Below are 19,692 nucleotides of genomic sequence, written 5' to 3'. Positions count from 1 at the left end.
ATTTTAAGCTGAACTACTTATTTTATTTTCCTACATCAGGGTGAGATGCAGCCCCTTGGATCTTTGCTAGAGGCTCACAACCCACCTCTGTATGGGACACCAAAAAAAGAACAAAACAATTAAAGAATACTGACAAATCTATGAAACTCTTATTTTTCAAAAAGTTGATTTGCTGTGTGTTTTCATAGGGAAGAAGAGGATTTCAGCCTTCAGTCCTCGTTACTATGTCAAGCCTAGAAGTTTAGGTGGATGTACTGCCAAAATTTTATATTTTGAAACTGGTTTTACAAGTTTGTTGGTATCATTTAAAAGACCTACCCCCATATATAATACAAGGCATTAAGTTTGCTCATGAGCAGTATCCCATATCAACCAATAAGATGTTTGCTTTTAAATAGGAAATCAGTAAATACTACCTTTTGATTAGTTGCTATGACAGACAAGCTTAGTGCCCTTTATTACATAACCCCCATACTCTTCCTGCCGGCCTATTTCTAGTAAATACTTTATTTGAAACTTATTTCAGATGAAAAGGTTGATGATGGGCCTTGGACTAATGCTGTTTTTACCCTAAGCTGCGTCTTTAGACTCCCTCACTTGGGCCTTGCCAGCACTGTTAATTGTTAAATTCACATTATTTCCCAACAAAACTAAACTTTAAAAATGCACAATATTTTGTGGATCCATCTTATTGCCAAATGGCATTGCTTTTTAGGAGCTATGATTATTAGTCATAAGTATTATTTGGTCTTTCTACTTCAATAATAAAAACCCAACGTAGCCGGCTTTGTTTAAATTCTAAGTACCTATACTTACATTTTTCTTTTCAGTCTGCCACTTAGACGCCCAGATTACCAGTTTGCTCCATTGTGATGTTGCTTTGATGTCTACTTAAAGATCCCTAATGGGATCTACCTGGCCTGGATACCTATAGATCACTAAATCTGATCAAGGTAATTTTGTTCACCCTTTGGAAGAGATAATTACTTCACCTCCCTTTACGTTACGGTGATTTATCATATAGTTAAATGGAATTGTTTTAGTATTTTATAGATTTTTTTCCATCAGTTTAGAAATTATCACAACAGTGCAGCTTTTTCCCAGGCAAAATGCAAAGGTATGTCTGCAGTTGGGAGTTGTATCACTATCTGTCATAAAGTGAAAGTATTTAGATTTTTCCATGGATTAATACTTTAAAAGTGACAGCAAAGACATATAATCAATAACTCCATCTTTTTCAAACAAAGAAGATTCCCAGTGTCCTTGAAGAATCAGGGAGATGTCAAATTGTATGAACAGTGTTTACATATCAAGAATAGTGAGGTAGAAAGCAGACTCTGTTTTGCATCTTAGCCATTACATTATGCTGCAGGCTATGTATAAATTAACCAAGCTTTTATACTTTCCATTAATATCTTACTTAGGCAAAGGAAAAAGCTTGTGGCAAGGCAAAAGTACATCTATAGTGCACACATTCTAGTAGGCCACAGAGAGGCATTAAATTAGGCCACATTCAAATTGTGCAGAAAGGTTAATGTTGTAGTACTTACAGTTAATTAAACTACTCATGAAAATAAATATCTGCATTTCACAGTGTAATATTGATTGTTAAACATCTATCCAGATGCAAATTTTAACTGTGCATAGGATATATTTTTTTAAGACCTGCTTGAAAGTGGCATGTAATAGGTTGTTATTTATCAAAAGGTGAAAATAGAGCTTGCCAATTGCAAAGCTTTTTGTTCACTTGAATAGGAATTGTAGGGCTGTATTTATTAATGGGCGAAACCCTTACTTTTTTTCAGTTGTTAGATAGGGATTGATTTATTACTGCTTAAGCTATCTGGCTTCAGCAAACGGTAACGGAAACCAAGCATTAGTTCCTGAATTCATGCATGATTTCTGTGTTTGATTTTTCCTAAATGGTATTTTTTAAATACACTCTTGGAAAAAAACCCCACTGGCAACAAGGTAGTCAGATACAGAGACCACGCATATTCAGGAACTCACGTGTGGTTTCCATAACCGATTTCTCAGCCCCTAAGTCTTGTGATACAATTCACTGAGGGAGCTAGGGGTTATTTGTCTGATTGTAAAAAAAAAAAACTTTTCCTCATTTCTTATTTATCATTTATATCCCGTAAACATCAAGCAGTGTCTTGAACTTAACAATTCTGGAAATTCTTGCTCTGTGTACATGCTGAGCTGTGGACTATATAATGCACTGTCTGGCAGAGTATGATAAAGGTGAAAGGCAAAGTGCAACAGCATTGCTTTTAAATTGTATTTTAGGGGCTATGTCAATGTCTATCCAAATACAGGTATGGGATCTGTTATACAGAAAGCATAAGAACTGGGGTTTTCTAGAAAAGGATTTTTTCAATAATGTGGATCACCATACCATACTTCTACAAAAAAAAAAATGTAAATATCAAAATAACCCAGAAGGACTGATTTGACATCAATATGATACAGTTTAGTTACAATTGAGTACATGTTTTAGTAGTACAGAGAAAATGGAATCATTTTTAAAAAATTAAATTATATGTTTAAAATGAACTCTGTGGGAGATGGCCTTCCCGTAATCCAGAGCTTTCTCTGGTTTTGTTGTTGCAGCAAATACAGCAGTTTGATTAGGCAAAGTACCACTAATGAAAGCATATGTCTAATTTGTTTATGTTAATTTGTTTATGTGTTAGATTTAGTTTAGCATCCATGTTAATAAATTATAGGCATTGTAACCACTCAAACATTTCATATGGATATTTTTTAGTGTAAATGAATCTTCAGCAATAACACATCAGGTAATTTGAGTTTGGCACATTTTTTATTAAAAGAAATCTTTAAATATTCAAGGTTAAAGTCCAATGCACTTTATATCCTCCAAAACAAATGTAATCTGTTAAAATATTGGCCGTTTTGTTTTTTTACATGGCTAAGACAGAATACATCAAAAAGGAAAAAAAATCACATCATTTCAAAAGAATCCATAGTCCTTTCCAGTCTCATTAATGGAGAGCTGATTCATCCATGCAGAGATCAGTTGCAGGCATAAAATTCTTTTCCTAGCAAAAGTCTCTGCTGTCAGGGACTAAATCTTCGCAATAGTAATACAGTGTACAAAGAGATCTACAAAGCCTTCTTCCCATGAGGAAACAGTTCATAAGAGAAGGAATGGATTGACTTGACCACAATCACCTGAAAAGACTCTCTGGATTTGACAGGAAATTGACAAAGGGTTTTAGCAAGGCCTAAGATAAGTGAAATATTCCCCTTTCATATCTGTACAGTAACGCTGACAGCTGCAAAAACGTGTTATATTATTTCTTTATTGTAAGCAGTATCCGTTCCTAACCATAACCCAAGTAATTGGCACCAAGTATGGAGCTGATGCTGTTCATAGAATTGCTCTTAGTAGTAGGCAGGATTTAACTGAATAACTACTGAAAAGATATATAACAATCCTTGGAGTAAATAACCACCTACTAGTAGTCGGCAAGTTTTAATGAATAACTACTAAAAATATATAGACCGGTAGGCTTATCTTCCATACTTCCATACTACCAAGAGCACCTTTATTGTCATTGCATGCAAGTATGCATAAAAATGTAGGGATTTACGTTTTGATTTACTTTTAGTATGTTACATTACTAAAAAAAATGATACTGTACCAAAGGGTTATATTCAGTTCAGTAAATACAATGTCAGTTGTTTTCGTTTTCTCCAACACAACATAGTTAATGGATTTTTCCAGTCATAGATATATTGCTTTGAAAGGCCATTTCATTAGTGATACCAGCACCTTAACTGGCATCCCCAGTGTTGAGCTACTTATCTTTCATAACTATATAAAAAACATATTTTCTTAAAGTGGCAAGAAGAATTGTTAAACCATTTCCTGCTTTCAACTGGACTTCTTCATAACAGATGTTACAAAACAAGAAGATCTTTACCCCAGCAAATAAACATGAAGAAAATACATGAGATCAAGATCGGACAGCTGTTAATATTTGATCGAGCTCTCACTAGAAACTTATGTGAAAACTTTTGTTTGATTAATACAAATGGAAAAAAACATGAATAAGATGTAATTTTGCAAGTCATAAACACCATCATTATCAATAAACATAGTAATCTAGGTTATCTAGGAGATGTATTATCAAGTTAAATGTCAATGTATTTTTTCCCAGGGAAGGAGTAGTTTTCAGAGGAACCAACTGTATGTACATATGACTTTCTATACAATATTAAAACTGGCCTTTTTTCATTGTGCTCAGTTAAGAGTTGAAAATACAGCACACATATTATTGAAGGGCAATATGCTAGATAACGTGATGCAAATGCATTTGACAATTGTATAAAACGGTACATTATTATACAAGATTTTATTTAGAAAATTGATTTCAAGAAATCTGTTTGTTTTGTTTGCACCGGCACATACATCTCTTCATATGCATCAGTTTGTCCCTCATCCCATCCATTTATTGAAATAATTCCGTATAAATACCTTTGTGCCTCTGCGACCTTTTAGATTCATGGTTATTGTGTGGTTTTGCTCCACATTTGTCAACCAGAACGTAAATATATGATGAATAAATAAACAAGCTAGAGAGTGTGGTGGTTGCTTTTTAACCAAGTTGCCAAATATAATGGAGCCTTTGTAAAAAGAAGATTAGTGAAGCTGAATGGCTACACAATATTATATACAAAAATCAATATCTCATTGTAATCACTTTTTTTTTTAATCTAGAAGTTTATGGTGCTGAGACCCATAAAAACTTCACTCACTATGCAAATTAAGGATTTAGTCATTAAAAGGTTAGACATTTGCAATAAGGACATTCGAGTATATGTCTAAATAAACAGTTCAAATAAATGTTTGACACCTACTAAATTTAGGTTAATACAAAGGTAGAATGAATAATTACAAAGCTGTAAGTCTGTAAACACAAAATATTACTCCAGTGTAATTAGATTGTCAAGTAAGATATTACCCATAATCATCACCCATTGGACTAGCTAAAACAATTGGAAACATGTGTCCCTGTATCACTGATGCTAAAAAAGAACATAATGGAACTTGTATTGCTGAATGTGTCACTGCTCTGTTAGCCAGTGAGCCTTGTGGCAACACCTAGGTAATAAAAGGTGACAACGTTACCATCAGTAGAAAGAATTTTCGGGTCACCTGTAAAAGCAACATCATATTGGTTGCTTTTGGTTACTGCACCTGAGCAAATCTAGTGCCTCTTATTACATACAGTATGGGGGTTTGTCCCTTAGGTTAGAATTCTAGCCACCAACATAATCAAAGCTTAACTCAGTGAGTTACCTTTGCAAAATCACTGGGTTTTAGTCACACCATCACCTGCTCTGCACACGTAGATGTTAAACACTGCCAAGATACTAACACTGCTTTGACAAGTCCCCCATATTCAGAACAAAGCCTTTTAGAATAATTGTCCTTCAAAGCTTCTAGCAGATCATGGGAGATCATCTGCCATTTTGTGCCCAAGTTTTTTTTAACAGATAAAGTGATCTACTCTGTAGGCACTTATGTGCATAAAGCATATTCATATAATGTGCATCAAGAACTTTCTAAAATTCTGTTAATTTGGAAACTAGAAAGGATAAAGGATGCAAAAAAGGCTTACTTGAAGAATTTTAGCTAAACAAATTCATCATTTTATCCAATACATTGATACATCGGCTTCCTAGTGTTCTATCAGGGTTAACATGTTACATCACTGGTAGTAAAGAAGACATTTAGATGTATGGTAAGTGGCAGAGTCACTACGCCATTATTGCAACTGCAGACCTTTCTTTAGAATAACCTTGTACTTATCCCAATCCCAGCACAAAGATTTTAGACACACACGTTAGCATTTGCCCCAGTCCTAGCACAAAGATTTTAGACACATACGTTAGCATTTGCCCCAAACATAAGATCTTCCCATCACCAAACCTGTTTTAATGCAATGTTATAAATACAGAAAAGGGCATCTTCAATAAAGAGTCAAAATAAAATACAACTAATGGTCTAAAAAGGTTTAGTCCAACTCCAAGTAGTCTCTGGAATAAGCACTGGGAAGGTTCCTTCATGTTTTTGAACTGATGTCTTGCATCATAAAGGTTTCTTTTCATGAGACTGAAACCTTTGCTTCTATATTGAAACTTCATATTCTCTCGTCTCCTAAAAAAAAATACAACAAATAAACCAAGAAGTCTGCATAGTTAAATCAATTATGTATTGTACTTAGGAAAGAAAAACAAGGAAAAAAATCTAATTTTATTCTTGCCTTTACACTACAGGATAGATCCAATAACTCGATCTGTCCTGTTAATTATTCATTGGGGGAACTGAGGGATATAGACCTTATATCACTGGGACCAAAATGATGTTTTAAAACCTTATTAGCCATATAACATTCTACAGACACCAGTGCTATTTGCATGTAGGTATACTTAAATATTTATAAATCAAACTTTCCTGTTTAGTTTTTGTATATAGATTTATATAGCATACTTTCCTGACTGTTTAAGAGCTACAAATTTTGGCAGCTACTCACTTCAATTTGTACAGAACATATAATAACTGCCAGTCATGAAAGACACATGCCTGCAACTATGCAGGAGGGAGGGGTCATGTGAAGAGGGCAGTGACATCAAGGAAATACAGAAAAGAAAGTGAAAGTGATTGTTGTGCTTGAGGCATAGAGGTAGGGAAGACAAGATATGATTGACAGTTGAGACTTTTAAATGAGTTTATAACAGGCATGCATCGTTGAACAAAAAAAAATAAAAATAAACATATATTATAATAAATAAATAAAGAATTTGAGTTTCTGGTAAAACTTGAAAAAGACTTTTAATATACAGTTTTTATGTCTGGGTGACAGGTTCCCTTTAAATACAGCAGATATGTCTTCCTGTTTACAAATATAAAGCTAAACACTTAGCAGAAAGGACACTGCCCAACATTTGTTTACATTGTTGGGATATGGAAAGAAATGATTGTTTAAGTGGCTCAAGCGTCAGTATTTTTTACCACTACAGGTATAACTATATAACCTGCATCTACTGTATATAAGATTCTCCTATGGGCCATTTTAAGTGTGCACAAATACTTGCTTTGCTTTCTTCCCTTTTTCTTCAATATCTGTGGGATAATCTATGTAAATCCCACACACTTTCCAGAGAACTTGCATCCCCAAACCACCCCCTAAATTCATCCATGTATACAGGGTGGCTTGAATGTTTTTAATGGTAGAATGTTGGATTTCCGTTCCTCAACTATATTTGCATTGTTCTGATGAAAATTCACACACTACAAATCCACAAAATGATCATTATAGCCAGTGTTCACCAGTGTTAAGGTGATATCATTTTAACTTGCCTTGCACAACATAGTCAGGAAATGCTATTTATTTACAGTATATATTGTCTTTTTTATTGACAGTAATGAAATAGAGATTTATAACTTACTGTTGCTAAGTGACACAGGCAATAGAGCTTTGAATACAGGAAAGGAAGAGCACAATCCATTTAATAAATAATTCTGTATGTCAGTTTGGGTCTGGGAGACAAATGCATTTTATTAAATGGATTGTGGTTTACCCTTTCTCTTCAGCTGTGATTTATCTAAGTAATCCAAGGCCCTATATTGTACCCGGCTACATATGCCATGAGAAAGGCAGTCAGTGAGCTACTTATCTATGGAGGAAACTGGTTTAGGAAAGTAGAACTGAACAATAATTATGGGCGATTCACTAAAGGTCGATTTTTAAAAAGCATGCAATAATTAAGTCCCGATTCATCAAAGTCATTTCGCATGCGTTAAGACGCATATCGCATGCGAAAAAAATCACACTATCGCAAAGCGTTATTTACCTCGCATTGCGTTAATTCTTGCATAGAAATAATACTAACGCAAGATTCACAAACACATATGAAGCATTAAACGCGCTAAATATCGCATTAGTCTGTGCAAATATTAACACCTACTTGGGGCAGGTGGTACTTAAAGAAAATTGTGGTTTGTGAGCTTTTGGCAACACAACATGGACTTTGCAGTGGGATTTTTTTAAGTATGTGTTGGCCCTAGAGTGATGCATCCTCCAGTTTTCAGGGAAATGGTAATTTTCAGAACAGTAGTTTTCCGAAAGTAATGGTTACTAGTGATGAGCGAATCGTTTTTTCATTTAAACACCAACTGACTAGGTTGTTAAGTTAGGAAGCATGTAGTTGGTATGGATTTATTAGAGCATTAGCTTGCGCCATCTATGCACATAATTTATGACAAGTTTTGCGTCTTCATATGCGCAGTTTTGCGACATCATATGCACATGTTTGTATGGCGCAGCAGTTTGCATCAAAACTAGCGTATGAAACTTTGTTTGCCCATGAAACCTTGTTTGCGCTATACTGTTAAATATGCTTATGTGCAGGGCAAAAGTTTTGCCTCTGCGACTATTACAGCGATGCTATGTGTTGGTAAATGAGCCCCAGTGTCTATTGTTACATAACTCCATTAGTATGTTGCACAGGCAAATATAGCTGGGACCATTTAACACAATAGGGAAGCATAGAACATAAGGAGAGATTTCAGCACCATGGACAGAGACAGACAGCAGCTTAATGGTAAAGCCACAGAACCCTGGTTCACAAGATTGTAAATTGTACACAAATTTTCCAGCATGCAGGGGGAAAAAAATAGTTGTGTACAAGCCAAGTGCCAAAACACTGAGCTTCTATAGGCACAACACACAAAGGGAGCCCAGTACTTAATATTAAGGAAGGTGTTACGTATAGGGCTCCTTGTACCCAGTCTTGTTTTTGCTCCTCGTGCATGTGCGTGAATAGTAGGTACACATAAAAAAGATATATATATATATGCAAATGCCTTGCATACGGTGTTTCAGTGGATGCAGTTCTGCCAAAATGATTCATCTAACCCTGCATCTGGTTTTCTTAAATGAGCCTTCAAATCCAGATGCATTGTGTGGAATACCCAATGAATACACTAAGCCCAGAGATGGACGTTTTATTTACAACTTGCCACTACACAATGTTTAGAGAAATGTGAATGTTTTGTTGTTTACAATATTTACCATAAAGGGCATAAACTCCCTATTTATTTGGCACAAAAAAGAAAATTGTTATTAAATCAAGTATAAACTATTTATTAAAATGCATACAGCTTGAAATATTACAATTTAATACATTTTCTTACACATGCTGCTCTATAGTTTAGACTAAGATTTATAAGATTTCTCCCAGGTTTTTCTCTTTCATGACATTGCCCACTTGCATCCATTATTATGTCATTTGCTTTTGTTCTATAGTGTTGCCTCTGTGCTGTAAACAATAGAATGCCTGAGAGTGACAGAGTGATAGATTTTGCTCTTACTATTGCTTGCCTGTGTGCTCTGTTATAAAACATGTCTGCAAGCTGTGTCATAAAACAAAATGTGCCTGCTTTTTTATGTTTTGCTTAAATGCTGTGGCAAATAATTGAATTGCCCTGGAAAAGCACCCCAAATGTGAAAAATAGCCCGCCAGGTAGAAACAACTGAATTGTTTGTGATAGGAAGTTATGGAGCCAAAGTTTAGACATATACATACATATATAGAGCTGTAGAAAAAACTCCCAAAACAACAGTAAATATATCTGGTAAATATATCTGGTGTAGAACTGTTATACAATTATATATTCATGTGTAATATGGATACAAAGATGTGAGGGACCGCAAATAGGGTGTAAATTGTGTATAGTGTTATCAGAGTGTGTGTGTTTATGGCATTAGGAAATTATGGAGGCCTGGGCTTCTGTATTCAGGAAAATTGTTTTCAACATTTTTTTTGGACAGCGCAATAAACTAATCTTAATTAAAGAAAGGCAGTAATAGGAGATAAGCTATTGCAATCAGACAAAAATGTCAGTATTGGAACCTTACAACCATGACTGCATAAAGATCATCTCTCTGAGCTTGATGATATCTTTCTCTTGGTGATACCTTGTAAAGTGAATCAAGTTACAATTGGCTTTAATAAAAAGGAACAAAAATAGAAACTGCAAACACTTGGGACAAAGTAGGACAAGTTTCCCTATAGGTTATGTGATCCTCCTGTGACCTTGGAGACTAAAAAACAATGTCAAATTGTGACCTTGGACAAGTCACAATTTCCAGGAATCTTGGCACACATGGCATACTTAAAATAGTCGTTGTCATAGCTCTCAATCCAATGGTATGAGCCTCATGGGAGAAAATCATTAGATCCTTTCCTTTCCCTTAAATTACATTATTCACAAGGCAAATGAATTGTAGAAGCCTGCTTACCCCAGTCTCATAAATTGGATTGTCAAATTCTGTCTCTACAGTTATCTGGCTGTAAGGATGGGAATACATAAGAGGAAGGCGTAGACTGGAATAGTATCTGCATCTGAAGAAAAGAAAAACACATTTTCATTGAACAGATTAGCATACATTGGCATTGTTAGAATACATCTGGTATTTTGCACCCCTTAGTATTTAATGGTCACATAGTCAACAGCAAACTTCTCATTGTTTTGCAGTCCAGATATGTTCTCAACTGATGCATGGCTAAAAAAATATCCACTCAAGATGAGCATCTTTTGAATGATTACAAAAGTAGGTGACATTAAAAGAGTGAAAACTTTAATTTAATTGAATGTGCCCTTGCCTGCATTATATAATATGCACACAGAACTACAGTAGTAGGTTATACCATGGATATTCTCTTGAGGAAAAAAAAAGCAATAGCTGCAATGCTAGACTGGCAGTTGGGATAAGTATCTTTAGCGTAAACAGACAGATTCAATATGTAAGCCCAGTAAGCCTGACTTTTGACCCTGCAGGGTTTTTCCCCTTAACTCTTCACAGGTGCTTGATAGTTTTGCCCACACTCAACTCCAGAATTTAAATGCCCACACTGTAAACAATGTGCACTGGATTGATGGATTTGATGTTCTAGACTAAGTAGCCTTTCCTATTCAAGAAATCGACAATGAGATTACACAAATAACTGGCGTAAGAGATAATGATCTTCATTGCCTCAAAGTGTCAGGATAGGTCATTTCTGAAAGATAGAGCTGTAATTTGGTTATACATATATACATAGATGTAGCAGAGCTTACAGGTACATTATATCTATCTATCTAGCTATCTATCCATCTATCCATCTATCTATCTATCTATCTATCTATCTATCTATCTTTTTTTCTAATCATTATGGCAGAGAATCATGAACAGCATTTAGTGCAATGGAAATACAATGTTTGCACTGTGTTATGTTCAAGTCTGCTATATGTCTATATAGCATTGATAGAGAAGACATAACCCTTCTAATTAAATAAGACCACCCTCACTTTTCTTCTACTGGTAAAGGATTTAATAGCGATTTTATTTAAATTCTACCTAAAAAGTATATAATTCGACAGTAATCAGGCCGACATGGTGGTTGATGGTGCAACAAGTTATGGACAACAATAAATCCCACCCCAGTCCAAAGGCCAGATCATCATTAGATGGCCAGTGCACAGAGCAAAGCCTTAGTACAGGAAGCCCTGTTATGGCTCCAACATAACGCTCCTCTCTATTTTAGAGCTATGGCTGCTACATGTCCAGTTTGGAGATACACAGGACATGCCTGGTGCTGTTCTCTGTGAGGGGTCTTTATACATAAGCCCTGTGGGAGATACCTGTAATACCACTCCATTGTAAACTTATAATGTTACATTGGTAATGTAATCTGTACCTGTAATGGCAGGATATAAAGACATCAGTTATATGCACTATAAGAAATGTGTACAGGAGCTGCTCCTGCCAGCCAAGCAAGTCACTGTCACTGTAAATGTAATGCTGCATCTTATCAAGCCCTTCACTCTGCACTGCAGAAGGAAAGAGGGAGAGAAACCTGGGGGAATTGCTGCATTACAGTTTTTAATGGCTTGGCTCTGCAGTGAAAACATGATTATGCACGTAATATACTTTTGCATATATGTTGCAGTTTGAAAACTTAAGTTATGAGGGCAATAATATAAATGGTTGAAGAAACAGCCTACCCTAGAGAGCCCTTTAATGACATCAATATGCAGAACACTAGCTACTAATTTTGCTACCTCCAACCTGTTCAGACTGCAGGCAAGGACAGACCAACACCTACAAACCACCTGTTGTAGCTGCATTACAAGAAGTGCATGGAGCTAATATTTCATAGTGGTTGTAGCTGGTTCAAAGAAAGCAAATTGCAGTCCAGCTTAGCTGAGGATCTATGGTTATAGAGGTTCATAGTTTGGGTCAGAGGTCAAGACAGGGAACAAACAAGAACATCCAAAGACAAAGCACTGATCAGAGCAAGCAGCCAATTGATGAAATCAGAAATTAGGGCAGGAACCAGAGATAAGCAGTAAGTAATTATCAGGACAAAGGCCTTCTAAATTTGGTAAGACCTGACTCTAATAGATGCAAGTGTTAAACATATCGAATGCAAAGGGGTGCAATTTTGTACCATACTTTGCACTAGAACTTCCTACAATTTGGAGAGTAGTAGTCAGCACCAAGCCTTGTGATTAGTTAGAAGTAGTGCAGGTTCCCCAATGGCCACTTTCCATCGGCATACAAAGACAAGAGGTGCTGTTCCTGTTCTTCTGTACTAGAACTTCCTACAAACATATGATCCCTAATACATAGTGTACATTTGATTAACTTCTAGCGCCATCTAGTGGTAAACAATGTGTTCTACATGCTGCAGTAAGATTTTGCAGCAATACTTTTTTCTATGCATGTATGTATGTATATCTTTATTTATAAAGCGCTACTTATGTAAGCAGCGCTAATACTAATAATACTTATGTATTATTTTAACAATGGGACATTTGTTTTGTGGGCCAAAACTACTTTTGGACTGATGGGTGTTTAGTTTTTTTTGAAGTTCTGTACTTAAATATTCAGCTTATGGGTTAAAGGGTTAATTCCCTAAAGGTTGGTAAAAAGTAACATGAATTATGAAACACATTTATTTTCTTATTTATTTGAAGGTATTGACTGATTTGGTGTGCAATAGTTCTTAAAAGAAAGTAATAACATGGGATAATAAGCTATACATTGTAAAGCTGTCATTATTATATCAGATAATCCCCTGGGGTATTATCTCTTAAGAAGCAGCATCAGGCATGTAAGTGTTCAGCTAATAAAATACTCCAAAGTGCCCTCTTCTGCATTAGACTTAAGGTGGCCATACACGAGCAGATCCGCTCGCTTGGCGATGTCGCCAAGCGAGCGGATCTTCCCCCGATATCCCCACCTACGGGTGGGCGATATCGGGGACCATTTAGGTAAAAAAAATAATAATCCGATCGTTTGGCCCTGGGGCCAGACGATCGGATTATGTGGGCGGCAATGGGGCAGTCGGATCGGGGACCGCATCAACGAGCCGATGCGGTCCCCGATCCGACCAGATTTTCTAACCTGGCCGATCGAGATCTGGCCAATTTCAGGCCAGATATCGGTCGGCCAGGCCGCTCTGCTCTCCCCATACACGGGCCGATTAGCTGCCGAATCGGTCCAAGGGACCGATATCGGCAGCTAAAGTCGGCCCGTGTATGGCCACCTTTAGCGATGAGGTCTTATGAGGAAAAGAAAAAGAAAAAAAAATAATAGTGTAATACTGTTATTACTTCACAATGTGCATTCCCATGTGCTTTTTAACACCAGTGATAACTTTTACTTATATCACCCTTTTGTGGTCAGGGTGATATAAGTAAAAATTATCACTGGTGTTAAAAAGCACATGGGAGTGCACATTGCGAAGTAATAACAGTATTACATTATATTTTAATTTTTATTATTTATTTTATTTTTTTTTTATATTTCTTTTCCTCATGAGACCTCATCGCTAAGCCTAAACCAGAAGAGGGCACTTTGGAATATTCTATTGATCTGTATGTGACCTGAGACACGAGGTATCTGAAGTGAGGAGCATACACTGAAAATTGCACTTATTTATATTTGTAATGTAAGTGTTTAACAAGTCCCATATTCTGTTTACTCCTGGGAAAAATGCTAGCTATAAGCATCCACATTAGCATTTCTTAACAAGCATGACTAGAGATGGACTCTTTTCCTAAGAAAAATTATTATTGCATGAGATTGTAAGCTCTTGTGAGTAGGCCCCTCTAATCCTATTTATACTCTGTAACCCTTGTTTGTTAAATTATTTTAAGACCCCCTATTTATAAATAAATGTTAAGTGCTGCATAACTTGCTGGTGCTATATACATAAATAATAGTGGTGATGATGGATAAGACACAGTGAATTTTTTTGGGGCACTTTATTGAGCACCAGCCTTTTTGTGTAGCTCAGCATGCAAGATTAAAACTCTTAACTGCCCCCCCACTATCTTTAATGGAAAAAACCTGTCAGAGTTTCCAAACAAGCATCAGCATAAGGAATCTTGCAGGAAATTCTTGTAGAAGTCAGAGGAAGAGGTATAGAGCATATTGCTTTTAAGTATTTGGGCTCCTTAAAAATGAGCCACTTGAAGTGCCCAAACTTTTGTGTTGTTAGTAGAAATTTCACTCATTTTCACTTGATGAATTATGAATTAATTTTGGTGCTAATATTACTCAAATTATTTTCTTGGAGGTAATACATCATTGCATTGACTCAAGGGATGAGAACATAATTTTGCCCCTTTATAGGTCCCTGGTAAGGCCTCACCTTGAGTATGCAGTGCAGTTTTGGGCTCCAGTCCTTAAGAAGGATATTAATGAGCTGGAGAAAGTGCAGAGACGTGCAACTAAACTGGTTAAGGGGATGGAAGATTTAAACTATGAGGTTAGACTGTCGAGGTTGGGGTTGTTTTCTCTGGAAAAGAGGCGCTTGCGAGGGGACATGATTACTCTGTACAAGTACATTAGAGGGGATTATAGGCAGTTGGGGGATGTTCTGTTTTCCCATAAAAACAATCAACGCACCAGAGGTCACCCCTTTAGATTAGAGGAAAGGAGTTTCCATTTGAAGCAGCGTAGGTGGTTTTTCACGGTGAGGGCAGTGAGGTTATGGAATGCCCTTCCTAGTGATGTGGTAATGGCAGATTCTGTTAATGCCTTTAAGAGGGGCCTGGATGAGTTCTTGATCAATCAGAATATCCAAGGCTATTGTGATACTAATATCTACAGTTAGTACTAGTGGTTGTATTTATAGTTTATGTATGTGAGTGTATAGATTGGTAGGTGTGGGTTAGGTGTGCTGGGTTTACTTGGATGGGTTGAACTTGATGGACACAGGTCTTTTTTCAACCCTATGTAACTATGTAACTATGTAACATCAGGGATATTAGTCACAGAACTGATGAACTGAGATATAAAAATTATTTTGATCACACCCATTTTTTTCACCCCCTAAATACCACTCCCATTTGACTAAATTTGGCAGGTTATTTAAAGTTTGAACACATTTCTGGGGGTTTTGGGGTCTTGTTTTATATGTCATTACAGTTTTGTTAAAAAAATGCCCTTTAAGCTGCAAGTCTCAGTTCCCCCAAGAGACCTGTTTAGCTTATTAGTTACAATTGTATCTCATTGCAGGTGTGGCTTGTTAACTTTCTGGGCTCTCTGCCAAAAGCCCATTTATTTAATTAAGTATGAGAAACAATGTATCTCAGTGCAGGTGAAGCTTGTTAAGATTACTGGGCCCTCTGCCAAAAGCTACTTTTAAATTAAGTTTGAGAAATATTTTTATCTTTTTTTAGCGTTCAGTGCAGTAGATCAAACTGAAATGAGGTACTTTTCAGTAAGAGCTGTCAAAAGAGGGACTGTCCCACAAAAATCAGGACAGTTGGGAGCTATGCAACAATTCATGCATTATTTTTTATCTATCTGAAGAGAATTCTCATGATACATAAAGGCTAATTTACAAGCCAAAAATCAGGGCTGACTTGTGCCTGCTGATGCTGCACTCTGCACCTCCACTAATTTTTTTTATTCATTGTAAGGTACAGACACACCCAGACCTAGGGCCAAAGTCATCTCTGTATGCTCTTGTGCCCCTTGGTGCTGTTGCACTTCTGCCCCAGATACACAAATCTGAAGGCTGACTCAAGCAGCAATTTGCAGAGCTGGGAGTGTAAATAAGAGTGTAACAGGGTGTGGATGGAGAATTATATTATATATATATATTACTGATGATGATCAACCTCATAACTGCACGCAGCATAGTTTAATTTTTTTTTTGGTTCATAACATTATTAAACCTGCCTTTTTGACAAACCAATCAATATCCATTGTACATAGATAACAGTATTGCCAGATTTAGTATGAGGTTTAATAGAATGCTTATTTTCTATCCTGGATACTCCCAGACATGTGACAATGGCTGCATATATCCATAACCTTGTTTTTATCTAAGGCATGTCCTGATCCAATATTGGACTACAAAAGCTGCAAGTTTATTATAGACAGAAAGATAGAGTTTGAGAGACAGAAAATTTAATGAAAAAAAATTGCAGCTAAGATGTTCAGAAAAGGTGTCAGATAAATGTACAAAAATGGTTCTTTCTTCAGTAAAAATGTTTATCTAAAGTTTTTAACAGCATGTAGATACATGAAATGTATCCTTATGATTCCCTTTATAGGGTGACTACTGCTTTTTCTTTTTATATAGGGAATAAGTAAATTCATTTAGGGAAGGTATATACATAAACCAGATTGATCACTTCCACCTGTCACATACCAGTTAAGCTCCCAGCAAAGAAACCTAGATAGCGATGTGATTAATCAAAATAGTCATAAGGCTGCTGTTTCTTACCCACTTGTTTTATTGACTCCCTAAGGCATCTATTTTGCTGCATTTGCAAACATTTTATACCTATGCATAATGCATAAATGATTGTCTGATAAAGTAAATGAGCAAAGCTCTCCAGCAGGTAGCAGTGCGGCAACACAAGACAAACATTGCAAAATCAGAGAGTACAAAGAACAAACATTTTTACTTGAATAAGTAAAATTCCTGCCTGCAGGAATAAGTATGATTATTATTGTTATTACTAAAAAGTGCTAATATTTTTAAGGGAGAATAATAGGAACAAGCAATGCAACCAATAGAAATAAATAATGGTGGAATTATTCCAAAGTTTTATGTACAGCACAAGCTCCAGTATAGCAAACAGCATACATGGAGAGTTACTGGCATGTACCTGGATAGTAATGGGGGCAGCGAACATTAGGGGTAAATTCAACCTATGTTTAAATATTGTTAGGTATGTCACTACTAGGCCCAGCTGTTTTCCAGTATGTATACTAGGATACTCCACTTTCTAAAAACCTCTGCTATGTTATCCAGGGCCCTCTTTCCTGTGAATGACTCCTTTTTCCAACCACTTAATTTTGTAGGGTTGAATTTGGATTGCTGCCTGCTTTCTGTTACAGAAACATGCAGCAACCTAACTTCCTAAGGAACACAGGCCATGGATTTTGGGCTGCTGTTGTGCCAAACCTCAAAAGCTTCATTTACGATCGCAAGTGAAAATGCAAAATGATATAATAGTTGCTACATTAAGTGCTTACATTGATGCCATTCCCCTAGTTATTTGTGACCATAAACTCTCTCTCATAAACTTGTGATGTCTCCAATATGCCAGTCCAGCTTGATCTGACAAATTAGGCACAAGTACAAACCTCGATGCAAGAAATGTCCAGGTTGGTTGTATTTCTAGGATACCCTTAGGGGCACATTTATCAAAGTACGAAGTCCGAATACAAAAAATTGGTATTGGTTCATACTGTGCATATTTTCGGCGACTTTCTCGTACTTAGCACAACTTTTTTGTATATTTGGGTGACTTTTGTCGTACTTTGCAACAAAATTTGTGCAGCAAAATCATATTGTCGCTCCGAGTACGAAAGTTTCGGATTCATTCAAGCTTCAGTATCGTGACTTTCCTTGGGCCAGGTTGGAGCTGCACAGTGCCATTTATTCCTATGGAAGGCTTCCAAAATCATGCAAAGTCGGAAAGGTTTTTCCGCCATTCGCGATCGTTCAATACGAAAAAGTCGCGATGGCGACGAAATAGTCGCGCAAAAGGCTATTAGATGGGGAAAAGGGAGATATAGAGGCCTTTGGGTGCCTTGCAATACTTAAAAAAATACTCTTAAAAAAATGGTGCTAACAAAGGCAGCATGAGGAATAAATTCAGCATTTTTGTAGTGTGCCAGCATATACAGCAGAATATGTGATTGCCCATGTTATAGCAAATGAAATAATACTTTGTGTTATCACTAAAATCCAACCAAATTAAAGGGAACACACTCATACAATTCTATTATTATAGTGGTGAAGTCAAGTGTTATCATATTTCAATAAAGCTCTGATTTAGCAATGTGTGCAACTGATTCTTTACAATTTTCCATGGCGGATGAACTAGGGAAACATGAAATTTGCTAAGAACTGATATAGAGTGAAAAAGATGAACTAGTAAGATGCAAATGAACTGGGGCAAGAGAGTATAAATAATATATAATAGGGAAGACAGAGTGAGATATACTAAAATCACTGTTACTAAGGGGCTGATTTATCAAAGTACGAAAATACAAAAAAATCGTATTTGTTCGTACTGTGCATATGTTCTGCAACTTTTTCATACATTTGTGAGACTTCTTCGTACTTTGCGTGACTTTTTCGTACTTTGTGACAAAATTTGTGCAACAAAATCATATTGTCGCGCTGAGTTTCGGATTCATTCAAGCTTTGGTATCATGACTTTCCTTGGGCCAGGTTGGAGCTGCAGAGTGCCATTGAGCCCTATGGGAGACTTTCCTTGGGCCAGGTTGGAGCTGCAGAGTGCCATTGAGCCCTATGGGAGACTTTCCTTGGGCCAGGTTGGAGCTGCAGAGTGCCATTGAGCCCTATGGGAGGCTTCCAAAATCATGCACTGAAGGATCAAAGTCAGAAAGCTTTTCCTGCCGTTTACGATCGCTCGGATATAAAAATTTCGAGACTTTCGGATCGCCAATACGATATTATCGTGACTAATACGATATAAGCATTTTCGTGATATTTGCGATCATCAGAAATTATCGTATATCTAATCCAAATTTTACCCATTTCAAACTCGTACTTTGATGAATGTGCCCCCAAGTGTGTGATTATTGCTGAGGTTGATGCAGGCCTAGTTAGAATATTATGTTTATTCTCTATCCTGCAGAAAAAGGAAGTAATATTGCTTTAAAGTGAATAATCTCATATGGTTCTTAATAAGTGCAGATTTAATTGCACATTTAATTATACATGGGGAGTAGTAGCCTTTTATTTCAAAGGCATTTCTTTTAAATAGAAAAAATACAGTAAAGAAGCACAATTGCACATTCAGTACTATGAGAAGCTGGATACTATAACTGGGGATTTATATCAAAGAAGGCATAATAATTACATTTTTCTCACATTGTCAGAAATCACTTACAGTGCATTGCCCTGTTATTTCATGTGCTGTGTTAAATGAAACAGCCATCTCAGCACAAGAAATAGCATTTGGCATTCTCTACAGGATAACAGTCCTAGGCACTACTAGTGAGGCAGTATGAACCTTACAGGGATCTGGCATCCTGCCATGAAGCAGTCTCACAGCGGTGCAATGTGGCCTTTCTAAAATATAGCAAAGCTGTACCATACCTA

At 36.5% G+C, this 19,692-nt stretch overlaps 1 protein-coding gene across 2 annotated transcripts in view; it reads right to left on the bottom strand.

The window, feature by feature from the left end:
• Positions 1-2,808: 2,808 nt before the first annotated feature.
• sez6l (seizure related 6 homolog-like) overlaps positions 2,809-19,692 on the bottom strand; it is a 162,674-nt gene continuing 145,790 nt past the window's right edge. For both annotated transcript variants that reach the window (XM_002932087.3, XM_031891968.1), the window contains 2 exons: positions 10,341-10,443; positions 2,809-6,193 (listed from right to left, as the gene is read on the bottom strand). In XM_002932087.3, coding sequence (XP_002932133.3) covers positions 6,164-6,193; positions 10,341-10,443 — 133 coding nt within the window. In that variant the 3' untranslated portion in view covers positions 2,809-6,163. The remainder of the gene's footprint in view (positions 6,194-10,340; positions 10,444-19,692) is intronic.

Source organism: Xenopus tropicalis, chromosome 1 (assembly GCF_000004195.4).
Source record: "Xenopus tropicalis strain Nigerian chromosome 1, UCB_Xtro_10.0, whole genome shotgun sequence".
NCBI classification, from domain to species: Eukaryota; Metazoa; Chordata; class Amphibia; order Anura; family Pipidae; genus Xenopus; species Xenopus tropicalis.
Note: the sequence above shows the minus strand (reverse complement) of the source record. Positions and strands in the feature narration are given on the sequence as shown.